This window comes from Atta cephalotes, assembly GCF_000143395.1.
Source record: "Atta cephalotes unplaced genomic scaffold scaffold00015, whole genome shotgun sequence".
In the NCBI taxonomy this organism is placed as follows: domain Eukaryota; kingdom Metazoa; phylum Arthropoda; class Insecta; order Hymenoptera; family Formicidae; genus Atta; species Atta cephalotes.
The window spans coordinates 2,301,307-2,323,123 of record NW_012130079.1 but is presented as its reverse complement, the minus strand read 5'-3'; the positions used below and the strand labels follow the sequence as shown (position 1 = coordinate 2,323,123).

Here is a 21,817-nt window from a genome sequence, read left to right as displayed (position 1 = left end):
TAGTAGTTAATATAGTTATTACTTATTAGTACTACTACTTATAACTAAGTATATATATATATATATATATATATATATATATATATATATATATATATATATGTTTACTTACTCTATTACTTCCGACAGAAATTCTTGCCGTTTCAGTTTCCTTGTTGTTCTTCTGTGGCAAGACGTAATTTTGTCTAAAACAATTAGTGTGAACCTATGAATCTATTTCTTTGTATGATGCAAGTCAGTGTACGAAGAAATACATTATTTGCTAAACTACTCTGCATGTCGACATATTAACACATGGAATAAAGAATCGTATTGCTGTCTTGAAAATCTTATATAATCATGGAAATTCATATTACATCATGTTTAATGTATTTCTTTGCAATCTAATCTACAAGATACCGAGTCACTTTTATGCATGGATTCCTCTTAATTATATTGGTCTTTAGTTTCTTTTCGAAAACTATAAAGAAGCTATTTTTCAAGCACTAAATTTAAATTTCATTCCAAGTATAAAATATATTATAATTTATTTAGTTCATAATTTAATTGAAACTTAATCTTTTTTTATGTAATAATCGTATAGATATATCATATATAATCATATATATTGTATAATAATTATACGGAATATAATTATACGGTATAATATATAATAATTATCAAAAATCATATATATATATATATAAAACAGAAGATTAGAATGAAGTCAAAAATTAATCAAAGTTAAATGCGATTAAGTAAAATTAATTTTCGTCGCGTGACCGTAATTGTCTGACTGGTTATTGTGGGATTCTCGTGATTGGAGATAATATCTCCAATCACGACTCACTCACTCTTAAAGAGTAAGCGCAAAGACGAATCATGCAGTATCCTAAAATGGTTTTATTAACTCTTAACTTTACACGTGTTTCTTTGTCAGTATACTAGTCTCGGAGAGATATCTGTATATGTATATCATTAATTCGACATAACTTTTCCCATTGATTATCCGACGAGCGTACCATTACATGGTCCCAAGATAATCGCACGCACGCGATCCATCTCGGGCTCGGTCTGATACTTTGTATCTTCGTGGATTTTGGTTCTTCCATTTCCTCTCCCTCGAGATATGTCACTTAGCGAAAAACTTAGAAGATAAATATCGATGGCTTTGTTATTCAACGGAGAAACTCGTTCGTATGAAAGATGTTCCGGCCTCGCAGTTCGCGAATATATCAATGCAAATATTTTCTGATATATATATATATATATATAGAAAGTTTTCGCAGTGAATAAAAATAATCTGAAAATTCCCGTCGATATGATATTTTTAGATGTATATTATGTATATAATGTACAATTATGCTATTTCATTTCGAGCGACGCTTTAAAATATCTTCATGTAGATATTTTTCTCTCTCTTTCTCTCTCTTTAAATAAGAGGATTAAATTCGCATAAATTGCATCTCTAAAGCATAATTCGAAACGAAATAACATAAATGCGTGTATATGTATATAGCTATGTATACGTTCGTATAAGCGATGCGAGATAGTTCTTTTCTTTTCTCTGTAATGTAGTGTAATGGAACTTTTTCACGTCGTGCCCGTCCCACGTTAGCCCGATTTTCTCTCAGAAAGCGGCCACAGTCGTAAATAGCAATTTGCCGTCCCCTTTTATACATGCAGTTATAAAATACTTTCGATCCATTCTCACACAGGCCAGAAAAGTCGCCGCAAGCAAGTATGCTATATTTGTGAAGTTTCCCTTTCTTCAACTCTCCTAGGAGAGTTCACCCACATGTTGTCTCTATATTATAAATATCGTACACGCCTATTTTTATACATTACCATCATTTTCACAGTAACGCAAGTTGCAGCGCTTAGGGGATCGACGCAACGATCAGACCGATGATATGATCAGAAGCGTGATATGGACTTGTGCTTGTTTACCGCAGATCACAAACGGATGTTCCTTCCGTTTGTGACACATTGCAAACTCCTGATTTACCATATCCATTCACTTTCAAATACCGTTACATTACTTTTCCGCCATTAGCCGCATTATTACTTTGTGGGGATCTCGCCTGAAATAATAAATAGGACTCCTATCCAGTGTATCCGTAGTGAAATGCTAATTTTGATTTAACAAAGATCTGACATATGGACGTTCGTTTTTTTTTAACATTCTTTCCACGCGCGCAGATTTATATTTATTCTTCCAACGAAGATCGTGCACAAAGGAACATCACAATCCTAGAGATAATCCCACCTCGCAACAGCAAGTGGGATTGCGTTGCATTCAAGTCTTAGCGTAAAATTTAACACAGAAGATCTTTATTCGTACATTATAAAAATAATAAGAAAACATACTTACACATATTGGTTCACGATATGAAAGCAATCGCGTACGGGCGACAATCGCAATCTCTCTCCTATCTCTTTTATAGAATTCTGCGATAAACAAGACGAGAGCGATGAAGAGGGTATATCCGCGAAGGAAAGTCTTTGACACGCGACTGCGGCCGATGATCCTTCTTTGTCTTTCGCGAGCACAAAGCACAAAACGGTCAAGGACTATGCGTTTTAGTTATACAAGCGAAAAAGCGTGTTTCTCCAAGGATTGCATAGATAAATCTGACCAGTTTTGATACATTCGCGAAAAAAAATGAAAAATCCTTACGTCGCACATCACGTGGCTTCCTTTGCCATGCACTTTAATCCTCTATGTTATACAAAGACACGAATTAATTAGTCGTAATATTATATCGTGATAACTTGCACATACGAAACATCCTCGTTATTATCTTACATACGTATTAATCGTCAGCATTCACACCAATATATAGGCGCGCCCATGAATTCGTTGCTCCGCATATCGTTCTCCGATGATGAACGGCGTGTAGAGCTCTTTGAAAATTCGGAACGCATATGAAATTTCTTTTTTTTACTCGTTTCTCGTATTTCCTTTTCAAAAATATCAGGAAACTATCGAGGTATCAAAGAAACGATTGCCTACGTATCTGTACCATATCTCGCACTCTTTCGCCGCACTGAATAAAATGAGTACGTGTGTATGTGTTTGTGTGCATTATGTATACGTCTTGTAACATGACAGTTAAAAAATTACAAAAATCATTGTAAAGAAATGCGTCCTAAAGAGTGCGAGCCACGTTTCTTAGTGTTCTTTTTTTCGCAGTTACAAATATACCTTATTACTTTACCTCTTCCGCTCTTTTTTAAATAGTAATTATTTTTTGGCTTGGTAACTATGTAAAAATCTAAATTAAATAGTCCCGTCGCTGTGTAACGTGCGCATCACGTTTTTTTTATTTTTATTTTCATCCTGAGTTAAGCCTTCAATGCCAACTCACTTGTACGCATTCGTGAACAATTCGTGGATCTGAGAAATAAAATAAAATATTACGATTGTTAAGTCATAAAAATTGCAAAGCGTCGGATTGTGCGTGAAACAAACAGTGGGTCTCCTTCGTAGCAAAAAATAAATGCTAAATAACTTGATTGGTCTGGCAGTATTTAAATTACATTATCTAAATAACTGCAGACTGACGTTTATCGAACGGCAAATAGGTATTAATATATATATTCATATATATATATATATTTATATTTGTATATATTACCTATAATTAGTTTTCTTATCTTAGATAAGTTACCTGCATGGCCTACTGTGCCAATGGAAGCATTTGCTGTCACTTTGCAATGGCATTGCAAATCATAATCGTTCCTTTAAATGTCTCAAAAAAAACATTTCAATTCTCTGATATTTTTTTCTTAACTAATAGCGATCGCCAAGCTAGTTTTATCCATTCACGAGAGTGACATTAATTCCGTTTCATTTATTTCGCAACAAATTATCCTAAATGGAGGGTTTAGAAAAGAAGCTAGAATATATGATATTATATATATAATAGATAATATTATATTTAATATAATATTATATTATATATAAATATAAATATTTTATATATATATTATATTTAATATATGATAAATTATATATTAAATACAAGTATATACATATATCTCGAAACTTTCTCGCTTGGCGACACACCATGCATTTGTTGTTCTGGCAGTGTTATACGTTGTAGGTGCGTAATATAATTATTTCGTTACATCCGTCGTTCTTGATACCTGGAGACTCTCTGTATATAGTAATTGCGATAAATCCGTAGAACCGTATTAATTATACGTACGACTGTTATTCACAATCGGATACCCTTATTGCTTAATAAATGGCACTGATTATTGAAATATTTATGAGTATCGTTGCTGTCTCGAATCTACAGAGTCGAATAAAGTACGTTTATTCCCTACCGCTGTCTCGGTTCTACAACGATCTAAACTAAATTCGCGTATCAAGTTCGGAGCAGTGGATCCTTCCCTACAATTGAATTCTTTACGAAAGGCAACACGTGATTTGTATTCCCATACTCCCTAGAAAATCTTTCCTTTTTCTTTCGCGTGAAATATAGATAATTGAGAGAGTGTACGTCGACCGAATATCGATTAAGGAATATTTTTTCTTTTTTTTTCGTTAAATTGATGGTGAGTTGTGCCGTTGTTGATACATATATAAAATAAGTAAAAACGCGCGCAAATTCGGAGAATGTTCTCGCGGAAGAGTCTTCCATTCACGTTATGCAAAAACAGTATATTGTCTCATACCGGGTGAATGGAGAAGGGCTTTTGTTTAAACGTCGCTATAAACGTTCAGAGTCCCACGATCGTCGTCGTCGCCAATTCGAGATTGCTTTTTATAATTAATTTGGTTTTGCTTGTGTATCGGTGAGTCTCCGAGCATTGCTAGCATATATTTTCGCGTAGGCGAGTGTACCGTATTTTGTTAGGGAGGCACATAGGGGGGTGGTTTCCTGTATGTTGGAGTAGGTTTGGGACGATTTTGTCGATTGGTGTCACGATTCGTGGCGAATGGCGGCGGCGGTTGGTACGGTTCCTCGGAGTTCTCCTTAGGCAACATCGGCACATCGGCGCCGTCCTCGGATTTCTGATACTCGGGCGGTGGAAGAGGTGGCTTTTCTTCCTTCAGAATTACGGGTGACTTATTGCCTGAAATCACGCCAAGTGTCAGAGAGACAGATATATTGCCAAACTAATATATTTCTATTAATATACTGTTAAATAATCGTTACCAGGATCCGGTTTCTCTTCCAGCTCATCCTGGAAAATCACAGGAATTCCTTTGTTCCGGAAACTCTGCCGCTCGTCATCTTGTTCACTGACACTCATCTTCCCACTACGTCTTCGCTTGTGTAACACGCATGCAATTATTCCCGCTAGAATGAGCATAGCGGCGATAATGATCGCTGGCAGGACAAAAGTGAGAAGATAATCATCATGGAACGCGCCAACGGACGTCGAATCGTCCACTGGTGGCACGTGGCTATCCGGCGAATGAACGCCCGTTAATTCACCAAGGCAGATTCCCATGGGAATCACTGTAATCTGCTTCACTGGGAATTTCAGACCCATCACATCCAACACCTCGTCTGTTACAGAACGTCGGTCATTATCGCTCTTCACAAGCACAGATCGCAGCCTGTTGACTTCGTCATGGGCACAATATGACGTAGGTAGAGTTCTGTTGTGCCATGTGATGACAGTACTGCCATTTGAGATATTGTGCAGCAAGATAGCGCTCGTGTCTCTGTCCCCATAGAGATCACGTAGTTTCTCGATAAAATTGCGCTTCTGAAGAGCAGAATGCGCGAAAGAATCGTAGGAAATATCTAGCGTCATTGAGAATTCTACTGTATGTGCCATGGGAGGTGCTGAATGAACGACGACGACCAATCCATCCGTAGCACTTGCACCTAGGAAATATTTTTAATTATTCAATTGTTATAAATGTTTCTGGTTTTAGAAAATAGAATATTCTTCTACCTTCTTTATCGACGACAACCAATTGATATTCCTTACGACCAATGTCGGTAATCATTGGCACACCGTAAAATTCTTGATTTTTGTTGTCAAATTGCAGCCACTCGTAAGGTGGAATAGGTCTTCGGTCAATAGTTAAAAGTGACATTTTCATGTTTCGTGACGATCCATCCTCGGCATCAAAGAATGTATCCTTAAAAAATATAGACAATTATCTACATTGTTGACATTGATAAAAATGATAAGAATTACAATAATAAAACACATACTTCTGGCACTTTAAATACGAGCAATTGGCCAACTGTCGCATTAACATGATCAACTTGATTCCTCGGTACCGGCGGGAAATTCATTTTCGGCTCTTCGGTAGAGACTTTTGGTATCTCGGGACGAGATATCAAATTCATATCTTCGCATTGTCCAATACCTTGAAATACGACACGCTTTACCCTGATTTCTGGAGCGAGAACTGCTTTTAGAGAAGCTGATGGATCTCCATCACTGTCGATGAGTACCTGATAATAATACATACATATTATTTTTTAAATTTGTGTAATTGTAAAAGAAAAACATAACAGCAATTCTGTGTTCTTACGCGCAATAATTTGTTTATATGTTCTCTCGGACATTCGCTACTTCTTGGAAGACTATCATTAGTCCATATGAAAATGGCTTGCTCACGATCAGCATTGATATCGATAGAACGAACTGTGATATGCTGGGTGTCACTATCTCCGTAAAGTTCAGCCAAGTTTCGGATTACCTTTTATAATCGAAAAACAATTAAAAATTAAGAAACAAAAATAGTTATCAGAATTTAGAAGATACAATAGTGTTATAATTGTACGTATTATACATATATACATTTAATACACACCTCAAGTTCCCAATCGATATCTGTTGGAAATTCGATTCGTTTATCAATTTTTAAGTAAATGCTAAATTCGTGATTGACGCTACGACTCAGTTTATGTTGTTGAACATGAATATCGAGACTATCGGTAACGTTGGCACCTTCTCTATCCATAGCAACTAGTTCATAATTCCATGTAGATATGTCATTCTCGAGAGGCCTATTGAGAGATTATAGAATAAAACATGTTCTGCTTTATCAAAGAAATAAATATAAAAAACGTCGCATAAACTTACAATCCATAGACTTCCTGGGTATGATGATTGAACTGAAGCCAGTGTGTTGTCTTGAGTGGTATACCTTGCCAGTATAAACTCAACTTCAGGTTCCTCGTGTTGCCGTCTTCAAAATCGGTGAAGGTATCGGCCGGAATGACATAACTCAATGGTTTACCGGCAGTCACTGGTATCTTCTTTAATCTCCTATCGCGTCTCGGTGGAAAGTTGACTTGGCCATACTCAATACTCTCCGTGGTAATCCGAAGTGTTGTAGTTGTTGTGGTAGTTGTAGGTGCCGCGGTAGAAGGTGTGATCGTGGTTGTGGTTGTGATCGTGCTAGTAGTGGACGGTGTTGTGCTCGATATCGTTGTGCGAAGATCCGACGTTGATGGCATCGTAGTCGTTGTCTCATTCATTACGATAGGTATAATAGTAGAAGCGCTAACATTCGTTACGATTGTAGGTGAAAGAGTAGTGGTAGTGTTAACGTCCGTGACGATGAATGTTGGTACAGTAGTCGATTCTTTCATGGAAGTCGTAGTTTGTTCCGACTAGGCGAGAAAAGATTGCATATCAAAATGCATGATAAATTATGCGTTGAGAAGAGTGGTGTAGTAATTCTATGTGAGAGAAATTTGCGTAATAACGTAGAATACATATTTAAGCTGCTATTAACGCACCGTTAATAACAGACGATTTTGATTAAGACGATAAATTTGTCTCAGCAAAGCGACAAACCGATACGCTACAGCGCGAGGAAGTTGGTGTGTATAGGCGGCGTGAACTATTATACAAATGAGAGAAGCGCTAAAAGCACGTAAGCATTACCTCTTCCGTCGTAACATTAGTAATACCGACGATCTCCGTCTCGATTTTGTCGAAGACACTAGTCTGGATAGCCGATGTGCTAAAAGGCGGCAGAGTGGTTACAGGAGGAGGAGTCGTAGTAATATCCGAAGGAACGGTTGGTAAAATGGTAACGGGTTCGGCGAGTTCCACGGGTTTCGCTTTCTCCGTCGACGATTCCTCGTTTGTGGTCTCCAATCGCGGAGATTCTATCGATGGGGCTACAGCGGTGGAGATACTAGCTGTTGCTGTTATATCGGCTGATGTGATGGTCGTTGTGGTGCTACTAGTAGAAGTTACGGTCGTTGGCGTGGCTTGGGTGGTGGTTGTAGTTGTCGTCGTAGTGGTGGAGGTAGTTGTAGTTGTTGATGGTGATGATGTAGTAAGTTCAGTGGTTCTTGTCTGCGAAATCGTTAGTAGATGCGATGTATGGCACGAAATACGAGTGGTTAGTTACGTTTGAAGGGATCAAGAAATTGTACAAGTAGAGAACTAAGTTTCAGGCTTACGTCTGCGGAAAGATTTTCGCGACACAATCTGTACAGCACACTTTTGAACGCACGTATTGCACGGAGTATACAGTTTGCGAAAACGAAATAGAGGCCAGCGATAAAATACACAATACCCAGTAGCTATTCTAAATTTTTAAAGCGCAACGATTCCCCCGCAAGCGATATGGCAAATGGCGAATGAGGAGTGCAGAAATAGGAATCTTCTTAACGTCAAATCGTAGTAGAGTCATGGTCAATCTCGAATATAAACATTGATCAAAGGGAATCAATCGCAGTGATGTTTGATTCCACAAGACACTTACCGTACTCGTAGTTTTGTTATCTAATTCACTTTGACTCATTCTCGGTATTATCTCTTGTTCATCATCTTCGCTCTGAAATGGATATATGAATAAAAAATATTCGTTGCGTTTATTGCACATTTCATGCGATTAAAAAATAAAGTATGGTTGTGATTGTGGCAAGTCACTCTATTACACTCACTTTCCAATCAATCGTCTCCTCGCCATGATGATGCCGGTGTGGATGTTTCAAATCTGGTATGAAAGTTGGCGATACTCCGAAGTTATCATCGTTATCATCTTCCTCGTTCTCCTCGTCGTAATCACCATCGTAATCGTCATCGTAACCGCCGTAATCGTCCGAATCGCCGTAATCGCCAGAGCCAGCTTCTCGTCTGTTTCTCAGAAAAGAGTTCAAGTCTGTCCTGACGCGCCATGACATCACAGGAAGCTGCAGAACTTCTGCTAGAGTACCGTCCTTTGCCTGCTCGCGTAATTGTTTCACCAACTCTGTTTGATGTTTCCATAAGTGACCGTCGCAGCCAACCTACGAACGCGCATAGATGTACCCAGTTTTTTCTCTTGATCGGCGAGATTTCAAAAAATGAGATATCGTAAAAACTGATAACAAAAAATTATGTAAAATATCGTGGTTAAATATCGTTATGCTTATACATTAAATAATCGTTTAAGAAAATTAATTTCGAATCTCACCTGCCACTGAATGGTAGTCAAATGACTTTCTTTGTTTTTGTGATGTCTAACGTTCCCGGGTCCGGTAAAGATAACAGAGGAATCCATAATGGTGGCATCCTTGATACTTTGGGAATGCATCGAGAATGCGCTCTGAAGAAAACGTAAAAAATAAAAAAATCCTATAATATATATATAATAGATACTTAAAAGACAAAGGAAATTCAATAGAACAGTCAGTTGAATAATTTTTTAATCACTTTTTTACAATACGATAAGTACGATTTCTTTCAATCTCTGAAGTACGGATTATGTCTCAAAGGAATTCAACGAGAATTTAACGATTCATATCAATATCAAATGACAGAATCGATACCGTGTGCATTCCTAGAAATCCGGCGAGATTTTCGATGGCATTCACCCTAATGGTAGGCGAGAGTTGGTCCATCCGCGCATCCAGCAGAATTGTAAGGATTGTCTGGTCCTCTCCGTCCTCGCAATGCGTCTGCAATTAGGATCGCGCTATTTCACATCAGTCGCCAATTTTCCGTTTATGCCTAACCAATATGCGAAATTTCAAAGATCGAGGTCGCCAATCGCGATATATGTAACAAGATGACACGTTATAGACGCAGCAACGTCAATTGACGTCAATCAGTTAAAGTCCACGACGAGTAATGTCTTTAAACGCAACGATGCGATTGCAACGGATGATCGCCTGACGGATTTATATCATGGCTCGGATTCTATAAATTCATCAAACGCGCGGATTTTATCGCTCGCGACTAAATTACGAATCGAAAAATATATAGCATCCGGAAAGTAAATATCTTTTCACTCATGTTTCATTCAGAACAGTTTTTCAAACGTTATTTTATTCTGTTCTTTATCAGCATCACGCAAACGACGCAGAAACGCTTTTCGCTGACGATTTAAACGTGCAATATTCACCAAAAGTTTATTCCTTTATCCACGCCTTTTTATCTTTAAGTTCTATTAATCATTAGTGAATGGAAGGCACATATAGCGGGGACCTGTTGTTCGACTTGGATAAGAAACTTGAAACGATGCCAGCGATACGTTTTCCAAGCTAACGATCCTCTCGCCAGTTCGTTGTTCGCATTCTCGTTACGTTGAGTTAACGTTTATCGATGTAACTCACCTTGCCGTCCTTATGCTTGAGTTCCTCAAACTTCTCGGGTATAACTTGCACGACGAATTGATCCTTGGCGGTGTCATGGTGCTTGCCGACAGCCGTGACGCTCAGGTGATAATTGCCGATGTCCTTCTTTGACGGCACGCCCAAGAGAGTGGAGACAGCATCATCCCAGTGCATCCATTGTGGCAAACGATCGCGATCTGCGGTCTCGTGAACCTAATGCGTTTTTAGCGTATAAAAACCATATTCCCCCGCTGCTGTTCCTCTCGAGAGGATAATTATTCGTGTAGTCTTTGCGTCGGAATATCGTGTAAACTTTTGAATTGCCTTCGCACGAATGGAAGGAGCGTGTCCCGTTGTCCGAATAATTTCAAGGACAAAGGGAAGACTAGGGCCATTCAACCTAAGAAGGATTTCCGGCGATGAGACCTGGCGATGCCAGGAGACGGCGGGGGGTAAATTGAATCGCAAATATGGATTCAACAAGAGATGTCGAGTCGGCAGGGACTCGGAGAGAGAAGAAAATGACAGATGTGAGGACAAGCAAATCAATAGCATTCAAGCAGCGGCGGGCATCGCTGATACTTGACGCTACGAGGCTCGATAAATGCGAAAGAAGGACGTTCTCAAGTAGTCTAAATCCGATGCGACTTTTATTTCGGACGCACACTGAATTACGGTATATTAAATAAGATTTTTTTCTACTCCTCGTATAAAAAGATCTTTCAATGAGATACAAACGTTTGCGTGTAATTCGCTAACACAATCGATTAGTGCTAAACATCTATCAGTAAAAGACTGCCGTATTCTCTAATCAAACATTAAAGGTGATTCTTTTTTTAGACCTGATTTTAATAATTTTCTGATTAATTCGTGAGTAAACTTAATAATTTGATAATAATGTAAAAATTGTATTTTTCCATGGTTTCCATTAAACTGATAATTTTATGAATAATTTTTGAAGTTTTTATTACTACAAACCTATTATAACTTAGTGATTAATTATAACTATAGAAAATACAATTGTTACGTTATCATCAAGTTGAGTAAGTTTAAATCACAACTGGAAATTGAAAAACCAAGCCTTAAAGTTTCAGAATTGATACGAGAAATCTTTTTGCGGAAGCCCACTTTCGAGATTTAATTTAATTTAAAATTCAAGTAACGTAGGACGGATATTTTTCTCATCAGGGACTCGTATAGTGCAGAACGGGTAGAGAGATGGTCTTCCGGTCACGTTCATGGTCGAAGAATAAGTTGCGTCGCCGAACTTACCTCATAAAAATCTACGCTTCCCGAAAAAGCTTGCCGCGGTATTTTCATCCTGAAGATGTGGCCGACCGGGATGACGGAGTCCGACACGCCCCATGCCCTTTCGACCCGAGAGGCGTGCCTTTTGCCATCACGAGACGACGATCCGTGCTCGTAACGATCGGATCGACCGTGAGACGTATGATGATTTATCAGGACGGACCCGACGGGCACGTTGTCATTGTCGTTGTCCTCACCGACGTCATCGAAGACCAGGTCGTCCTCTTGCAGACTGAGACCCAATGACAGAGGCAGCAGGAGTAGGACGCACGCGAGGATGTAAGGATGCTTCTTCATGTTTGGGGGAGTTCTCAATCACTGATATCATACCATGCTGCTACGCCTGCAACGAGTCAAGCCACGTCCATTCAGTTCGAATCACGATCGCCATGATAAATATGGAACGATGTCAGTGTCGTAATAATTAACGCGCGCGATTAAATCCGATGTAAAAATCCCGATTGCTAAAACGGGGACACGCTCTGGTGAAACGAGATCATCACGAGTTGACCCTTAAAATGTCGCGAGATCGAACGTAGCTTTCCATTCTTCGTCTCAAATTGAGATAAACGATCTCTCTTCGCCACATTGTTTGGCGCATTAAAAGACGTACGGTATAATATAACTCATGTAAATCGTATCAACGTATAGCAAATTCTAACAATAAAATAATTTGTCTGCACTGAGAAAAAAATTAAAAATTTGTGGGATATATTTAATATTCCATACTAAAATAAATCCTTATTTAAATAAGGCGAAATCAAAATTTCATTCTTAGTGAATAAATCATCTATTTTACTTTTTTTTACAGTTTTAGTAATTAGAAAAGTGAAATATATTTTATAGAAATATATATTCCGTCAATACAAATATTTTATGATAATAAATATCGAAATAGTCACAAATACAATTTGCTTTTGAATATTTCAAATTTTTTTTCATAAGTGACGAAAATTACAATTCTTATCTGAAGACAATGTGGAATTTGAAAGATCGATAATGAAATAAAATACAATCAAACGCGATGCGATTGAATAGAAAGGCGTATTGTAGCGATCGATATCAACGTTGATCAGACGTCAGCTGATAATTATTCGACACATCTGTTTAGGTTCGGCCCGAGTCTAATGAAACATTTTCGTAACCGGAGAAGCAAACATCCAATGGTGTCCAATGATAGCCAATAAACGCCTCGCCATTACTTTTTCATTTCCCTTTATCACTCGTACCATCGAGCTACCGTTTCATTAATCGGCACGGCCGAACAATGAGAAGCTGACAGTTAAGCCGTTGGTTTTCTCTCTCACAACCGGTAAACTGTCGATAAAACCGAGAGAGATTCAGTTTTATCGAAACGCGACTCGTACCTCTCACACACATATTTCGATCGCAAAACGATCGATTCGCACTATTTCGGTAACATCTGTTGAAATTGTTCGGGGAAGCCGAATAATTCGAGATAAATGGAATGGCTCGAATAATGCCTCGGATGATTTTTTCCTGGTCGGCGTCACCGCGTGACAAATCGAGCAAATTAATCGAAACGGGGACAATAGGGAGTTTACAGGGAATTCATCGTCAAGCTGGTTTAATCGCGCGGAAATTATGCATGTCGCGTGACATTTATCGTTCGATTTTCGAACTCTTCGATCGGCCGTGACAACGATAAGAAAAGTTTTCTATTAAACGCCTCCGAGGTCAATAGAAATCAGATCGCAAATCATATTTTTAGTTACCGATAATGGAAATCAAACTTTAATACGATGATTTACAACTGAGAGTGCAGAAAGGTCAGAGAAACGACCGCGATCGTTCGCATCGATTTCAAGGACCGAGAACTACGGGCGGTCTGTCAATCATGTAAGTATGTAAGAGAGTTTGGGTCGCGCATTAATCGCGCTGATGAAAACGAGGGCAACGCGATACGTTAAACTCTCGCCGGAACGAGACTGCGAAGACGGTCAACAGACCGCGAAGGTTATACAGTGGGTGTAGACAATTGAGTTTATGCCCGCATTTACATGCATTCGCACGGGGTGAGATATAGCAGTGAGCTCATTACTCCTCGCTTATACTGCGATCCGACAGCTGCCTTAAGTAAAAGTAGTGGAAGGCCGGCGCGGCGATGCGCACAAAGAAAACAGCTCCTCCATGATTTTATAATAATTCTCGTGAAGAGTCTATCACGCGACAGAACTATGAACGCAGAACTATGAACGGCTATGAGTGCTCGTTTTACGTTGCGGCAGTGTCGACAAGTTATTTATTTAACGAGTCGACTTCCCTCGCATCGCGTGACACAAATATTGAATCCTGATATCACACGACGAGCCGTGATTTTTACAGGATGAACGCACGCATGCTGACCGATCGTAGATAGGTAGATGAGCGTGTCTGGTGACAAACGGTTTAAAAGTCCGCGGAAAATGAACGCGGAAGGGGATAGGAGCGAGAATTTATCACAATAGGGATTGCAAAACGATCGCTCTCGTATGCGTCCACTCTCGCCCCGCATCGGACTTAATATGATTTCACGGTCGCAATATCGTGCAACACGAGAGAACGAATATTTATCAAAGCTTAACGATCGAATATCGCGATTGTTCGAACGCGGGAAGTATTGTTTGATTGCCCGGTGAACGCGATGTGATTTTCCTGCCTCTGGTACCTCCGGAGGATTCCAGGAATACGCTATTTAGATAAAATATATGTTCGATAATAATATATGCGTACTCCGATTACGCTGCGTGCACGTAAAAATTTATGTTGCTCGAAAAAAAGGATAAAGAATGTAAGTACTCAAATATCATTGGAAATCTGTTGGAAATATTGTAGAGAGGTACATGAAAACAATTTTTTTTGTGCTAAAGTATCTAAAAATAAATTTAGCAAGATACAGATCTGCAAACAATTCCGTTGGGTTATCGAAATAATTATGTAAGACACTCAAACTGGTTCCTACCTACTAGAATGACAAAACTTTGGTATTGCTCATCTTGCTTGAGATTCCTGCGTAATTATTTTGATGATCCAATAACATTATCTCAGATCTATATCTAACTAAATATTTAGATACTCCAGCAAAGGCTGCGTTCAACAGAAAAAGCAGCTTTGCAACTATTGCGTAACATTTAATATATCATATTAAATTATATTACATTAATAATTGATTTTATCTTATTTAATTATATAGATATATTATTAATAAACATTAATTTAATATTGTATTAATAATAATTTAATATAATATTAATATACATTAATTAATAATTATATATATTATATTATTATAATAATTCGCCTTATCCTTAGTTCCTCATCGTATTGTATATGTATATACAATGGAAATGTATCTAAACGTATAAAATTAATCATATTAAAGAATTTTACAATTTACAGTCACAAAGCTGTTTCTGCTGAATGCAGTCATTTCTTCTATGTAACCGTTCCACGCATATTTTTCACACTTTGACATATTCGACGACACATATCCTTTGACTCGCATCCGTATAATCTATTCCTCTATTCACGCGCGACAGATTTCACCGCGTGCTCGAGACCTTGTCTCGAGTCTTATACTGCGTGGTATGCAGGGCGCAAAAGCGTCGTTGCAGGTGCAACGTGCCGTCGGCGTCGCCGCGAGACACGCGTGCGATGAATGCAAGAACAGTAAGGCCGAGCCGATATATAGACGCCAGGGAGTCGAACGGAAGTGTATAAGGAACGTGGAAATCGATAGCTCCGTAATCCCGAGAAACGACGCAGCGCGGAGTACGGCGTATTCGGCGTCGCGGCTCATTGAGCACCGACCTAACACGTGTACTTTCGATTTGTTCGCAACTCAGTTTACCGCAAATCCCATGACACAAGATCTCCACCACGATATTTCTCCTATCGTGATAAAAAGGTGTCGTATTAATAGAAAATACTACATTAAATTCATTCATATATAATTAGTTATAGTAACTATAGTTTACCGCCGTTGAGTTCATTCATAAAATCGTCGCAAGCATTTTATTTCTTTTCTCGAAAGCCGCTTACATAGGCTTTCGAGTCAGTGACCTTAAACGGATTAATCGATGCTGTCCCACGCGAGCGTATCGCTCGACGATGCCCAGAGACGCGATACGAATTCTGCTCGTCGTGAACGGGAAGAGGAGCGCCGTTTACCTTTGTATAAAGATTGAGAGACGGTGAGAAGTATGAAGAGGAGCATTCTCATCAAAATATAATAATACTATAATAATATTATTTATCGCGCAAGCTACTTCGCCGAATCCCGGCGCCATGCAAGAATAAACGAGCCTGCGGTTGACTTTATGTTGATAGTTATTTGTAAAAGTTTAAACATCGTCGTCGGCGATCTGTGTGTGTGAGTGTGTACGGGGAATGAAATTTTTAAAAGACGTTGGAGCGTCGTCCTATGGATATTATCCGGTTCCCTCACGATCTAAATTTAAAGCGACAACGCAACGCCGCATGCGTAGAATTTCCTTCCTCGCGCCAGATTCTTCCGTATCTTCGAACAAATAAAGGCACACGTAAGGTAGTAAGATGTAAGCAATAGCAAATTCAAAAAATGTTGCTTTTACGTTTCACGTTTTTACTGTTTTAAGTTTTTCGTTTACGCCATACACAGTAAAGAACAAATTACTAAATCTTAAAACATCTTTCTTTGAATAGTACTAAGCAAATATTTACCTACAATAAATCTATCTATATTTATTCAATAAAAAGAATGATAGTTAAATCAAATTAATAATCTCTGTATCAAATAAGCATTGTTTACATTTAGTAAATATTTACTTAGAACTATTAAAATGTTTATTAAAATTTTTTCAGTGCAGTCTTTAATTAAAGAAAAAAATCAAAGAGCGGTGAATGAAAAAAATCTGATGTTGTGTATATAGATTTAGTTTCGAGTTTTCAAGAATGATTCCAAGTGCTAGAAAAAGAAATGATGAGCAAAAAACAGTAATCGCTGTGCACAACGAATAATAGTATCCGAAAGCGCATTGATACGCTCGGGACGACTCTAATTATAGATATCGTATCACTGGCGCATTTATCCTCGTTAGCAACGCTCTGTTGCGTAACGTAACATCGTTATGCACGTGATTCACGCTCACGGACAAGTCAACCGCGGCAGTCGGTCAATAATATCAATCGTCGTCTCCATCACATCATCTATCACATGTAACGTATTTTTTTCCTCACCGAGAAAACTCCCGCCGCGAAATGATCATAACTTTGACCGGGAAAGTATCACGCCTGCCTAACGAGTTTCTGCCTCGAGTCTCGTCGCGATAACCGCTTTTCGTGGCTCGTATACACAGGGGCCAACGTTTACATAGCCTTTATTCTTCCAGATGCTGTTGCGGCAGCCTTGGAAATACAGGCGAAGACGTTAACCCTCTTTTTACTCGATGTTGAAAACAGCATCCTGTTTTAGCGTTAATCACATGGCAAGCTTTCTACACGGAGAAAAAGTAATACTAGATTCTAGTAAATTTTATGAAATTGGCAAGTCCGTAAGGACAAAAGTGTCCACTTATGAAAAATATACTTTACTTTTCTGAGTTAAATAAGCGATTCTTTAGTCATACTATAAGATATTTTTATCGCAGTAAAATAAATTTTGTCTTGTTCGTTTTGTCTTGTACATTCTTGACATAATGATTTATTTTAATGTGATATAATTTGAATGGATTTACACTTTAAATTTCTTACGGTGGAATCTCATTCCAAGAAAATGAAAATACAATCACTCTTGAAAAAAAAAAAAATGAAAATATTTCACTTCTTGAAAAAGAGTGATAATTTTCTCTCTTTTTAGAATGAATTTTTTTCAAAGGAGTAAAATCTCATTCCAAAAAAGTGAGATTTCATTCTAAAAAGTGTGAAGATCGTCACTTTTTTTTGAAGAAGTGAAATATTTTTACTTTTTTTCAAGGATGATTACATTTTCACTCTCTTAGAGTGAAATTTCACCGTCACTGCAAAAAATTTAGATTGTACTATAATCGTAATGTATTTTTTTTAGTGTTTTTTGCTTTCAGATAAGTAAAGTTTGTCATAAATTCGGCATTATTTAAAAATAGCGAGGATATTTATTAGTCTTGCAAAGCAAAAATTAATCAATTAATTTTTCTCCATGTAGCAACAACATCGCGCGATAAGCGACGCGGATAACAAGTTCAACGAGCGATATATTTTATTCGACCAGAAATTAAACAAATGTATAACAATCCAAACACATTCACTCTACTGGTATATTGGACATTATATGGATTACTGATTGTTTATATACATATCAGTTTACTCAATCATGATTCGGATGGATTAATAAACGAACATTGTTGAATGTGTTTGAAAACAGTAACAACACGTGCAATATAACGCACCACCACGATTTCCGCTCTTGTGCTAATTCAGCGCGAATATGCGCGGCTTCGCGACAAATATTTGCGTGCGCAGCGCGAATAAGGCGCGTCGGGGCTCCTATCGCGGCGGCGACGATCTTGGCAAAGGGAAGTAACGCGATACGTCGCTTACTTGCTCGGTCTCTGCGTGTAAACTACTATATACCGAGGAGGATCTTAATTACACCAAGCGGTACAATTATGCACGGCGACAGTGACCATGAAAGTTTATGAGGCGAATTATCGGTGGATCTAAGAAATTTTTATCAAGGAGAAAAGCCATTGACGAGTTGCAAGCGAAATTTTGTTTAAGGTCAAATATGAAATGATAAAATATTCAATTATTATTTAAAGTATTATGTTGAAAGAGTATTTTTTATATGTGTATCTCATAAAACGTTTTTAGAATTATATTAACATAAAAAAAAAATAATACAATGGAATCGATTTTTTTATTTAGGAGTTTCTTAAATTAAAAATATTATATAATTTTGCTATAAGTATTTTTAAAAAAGTAGACTGCGCCAGTGAATTAAATAATTGAAAATGCTCGATCGCGACTTTTAATGAGAGAACGATGTTGTAAAAACTATGGGTTGTTAAAGTGTATTTTAAGACTTTAATGTCTCAAAGTCTTGCTAGTCATGTGCGAATTTTGTCTTGAACCGACCTGCGGCACTCTCGAGTTCTTCGAATAGAATGACAAGGAGGTTGAACTCTCACAGAGACGCGGAAACTTGAGCTAAACAAAATATTCCGTACAGTATCAAGAGAGAAAATGACTTTGGCGGAAAAGTTGGCGACTCACGTCCTGACGAAAAGAGAACAAAATGGGAAAAACGTTGAGCTTCTGAAATAAAAGAAAGTTAGGTCGGACTTTCAGTCGATTTCTTGGCCGTTTAAGCTGCAAGGGATTAATATGAAATATTTTAAAGATAATGCGCGAATGAAATATTCCGTAATTCATGCCATTAAATTACCGGAACGAAAAATTAATGCGGCGTTCGTTATGCGAAGAGCGCGACAAAATATTTGAGATCGAATTAATTTACTTCGGCCACGGAACATTCTGGGTTAACGAAAAATCATTAATGTACGTCCCTCCATCAGGAGCGACGGATGAATTAAATCATAAAGTGGATTTAATAAAGCTCGACCATGCTTAGCTTGTTTTATAAACACTCAGGAATTAACTCCTTGTCCCACAGGATAAAGTAAAACCATTCTGCACTCTCAGTCCACTTAATGCAAAATACGACGAAACGCACTGGTGTCCAGTGCTGAACAATGGTGGCTCCACAGAAGAATAACTAAAAATTTTTATAATTATATTACTAGATTACATGAAACAATTTTGCTGAAGTATTTACACGAAAGGAAAGATTAATTAAAGTATCTATTTAAAAATTTAAATATAAATATAGATTTGAAAATAATTGTGTTAGATCATCGAAATAATTATGTGCCTTGAGATAGTTACTTTACTAGAATGTCAAAACTTTTGCATGTTCATCATGCTTGAGAAGCATCTCTTCTCTTTGTAATTTCAATTCAATTAAATTATTTTCAGATCAAATTATTTTTGGTGCAATAAAATTATTTTCTGATATCTATCCAACTTGTACATACTTCGAAATCGGTTTTTCCAAAAATTAGACCAATCTCTAAAAATAGTTTATCGAATTATTAAAATATAAAGCACTCAAGCGTTGATTCCAGAATAATTACTATTAATCTTTTTGTAGGATTGCTTATCGTGTTGAATTTTCTACATAAATATTTTGATAATTTAACAAAATTATTTTAAGATTTGTATCTATCTGAATTTTCAGATATTTTGGCAAAATTATTTTTTCCGTACATGTATCAGTTTCACATACATAAAATATAATTATATTACGGAGCATAGATTCTGAGTTGACAGATTTATTTAATTCATCGTTTTCTTTTATCTTAGAATTATCGACGAATAAACTAAAGCGATATACAATATTAATATTGTGAAATAAAATAAAATAAAATTAATGTTATCGAATTATATATTATATATAAAACGGATATAAAACGGAAATGGTATTATCGAGATTCGAGAAAATTGGTAGAAAGGAATGTCGTTACAACTTCTCGCAATGTTTGCTGAATCTTGACAGATATCTTAAGGCTATTTTAGGCGTGCCAGTATAAAAGTTTCCTCGGCCCGGATCAAAGCTCCGTTAATAAAGCAATCGCGTGTTATCGCATAATAGCGGAACAACGGCTTGTATTGGACGACCTATGTGCGCGCGGACATCCTGCGTTCAAGACCTGGCTAAATTCGGCACGCCGACCGCCTCTGCATGGCATAATAATAAATTAATATCGTACCACCTCGCGTAGTGAACCACCTCCTTTTATGTCTCGGTAAAATCCGTTACACGTAAAACGAAAATTCATTACGCTCTTTATTGTGCGCGGTTACGGCGGCAGGTAACAATCAAATTACTGCCACGCTTTGGAGCGAGTGAATCGCAATGTTCAAATATTGTATCGAAAACAATAAAATACATAGATATATTTATATTACATGCAGAGAATGCTCACTGTTTTTTTACTCCTCTTTGAATTTCTCGATTGTTATAATGAACGCGATGAATAGGATCTTCGAATAGAAAAAAAGATTTCGGACAAACGGTCTTTGTGTTAACGTGGCGTGCGTAACGAGAATAATAGACAAAGAGATGAAGATCCGTTTTATTTAAAAAAAAAACTATCTCTCGAGTGGCTCTTGCGAAAGCGCTCTCTAGACATCGACGTCGCATCGTGAAGAAGACGAGCTCTTTTATGGAGGGGATATTGGACTGGTTTCCAATATGTAGGGCGAAAATATTATACTTTCCGGATGCTGGACGAAATGAAAATCGAGCCCCCGAACATCGATGAATTTCTCAGCAGCATCATACCCGCCAGTCGCTATGCAAACGTTGATGTAGTAAGTCGGGGAGGCGTTGAGGAAAAGGTTGGTCCTTTTATATCTTTTCAACATGGTTGATCGTGAACTCGGATATTGACAGACTGCATTTGCATATATTCGCGGGAATCGAGGTTCCCGAGAGAACACTCCGCGGAGGCAAATGCGAGCAAAACAGGAAAGAGAAGGAGGAAGGAAGAAGAGAAACCGAATGGACGTGACAAATGTGGAGGTCTGGAGAGAATTTTCTATTTCCGGAATAATTTTTAATCCCTTGGATAAGACTCTCTGCATAAATTAAAAGAACGTTTGCGAGCGTAGAAAACGGATGGTTTTTGGACACCTCTGAATATCTAGTTGAATATTCTTCTTGATAAAACAACGCAAATGTTTTGCTCGCTATTAATGTAAAAGAGAATAAGATAATGCAGCTTAGCTTTAATTTGTAAATACAATAGTTATTGATCGTATGAGTAAGTCGCGCGCGCGCAGGATCGGAATTTTAAATTATTTCGATAAAAATTATTCTCTAATCTAGTCTCTCTTTCTTGTAAATCAAACCAGATTGTTTTCAAATTTGCAGAAACTGGACTCAATATGTATAGCATAATTCTAAC

General features: G+C 37.7%; 1 protein-coding gene across 1 annotated transcript; it reads right to left on the bottom strand.

Annotated features, from left to right (window-relative positions):
• Positions 1-4,843: 4,843 nt before the first annotated feature.
• On the bottom strand, positions 4,844-12,128 carry LOC105618004 (dystroglycan). Its single transcript, XM_012199542.1, has 14 exons — positions 11,796-12,128; positions 10,524-10,736; positions 9,738-9,866; positions 9,383-9,514; positions 8,871-9,215; positions 8,690-8,761; positions 7,858-8,277; positions 7,048-7,580; positions 6,776-6,971; positions 6,494-6,661; positions 6,168-6,413; positions 5,902-6,091; positions 5,151-5,831; positions 4,844-5,067 (listed from the first exon to the last, which is right to left on the bottom strand). The coding sequence occupies exons 1-14, from the start codon at positions 12,126-12,128 to the stop codon at positions 4,844-4,846; spliced, it is 3,882 nt and encodes a 1,293-aa protein (XP_012054932.1).
• Positions 12,129-21,817: the final 9,689 nt, after the last annotated feature.

Bases quoted from the DNA above. Each gene is read 5' to 3' on its own strand.
- LOC105618004 (XM_012199542.1), bottom strand. From the start codon at position 12,128: ATGAAGAAGCATCCTTACATCCTCGCGTGCGTCCTACTCCTGCTGCCT. The intron at 9,515-9,737 runs GTATCGATTCTG...CGTTTTCTTCAG, and splicing joins GATTTCTAGGAATGCACACG to AGCGCATTCTCGATGCATTC. The intron at 8,278-8,689 runs GTAAGTGTCTTG...ACGATTTCGCAG, and splicing joins ATAACAAAACTACGAGTACG to ACAAGAACCACTGAACTTAC.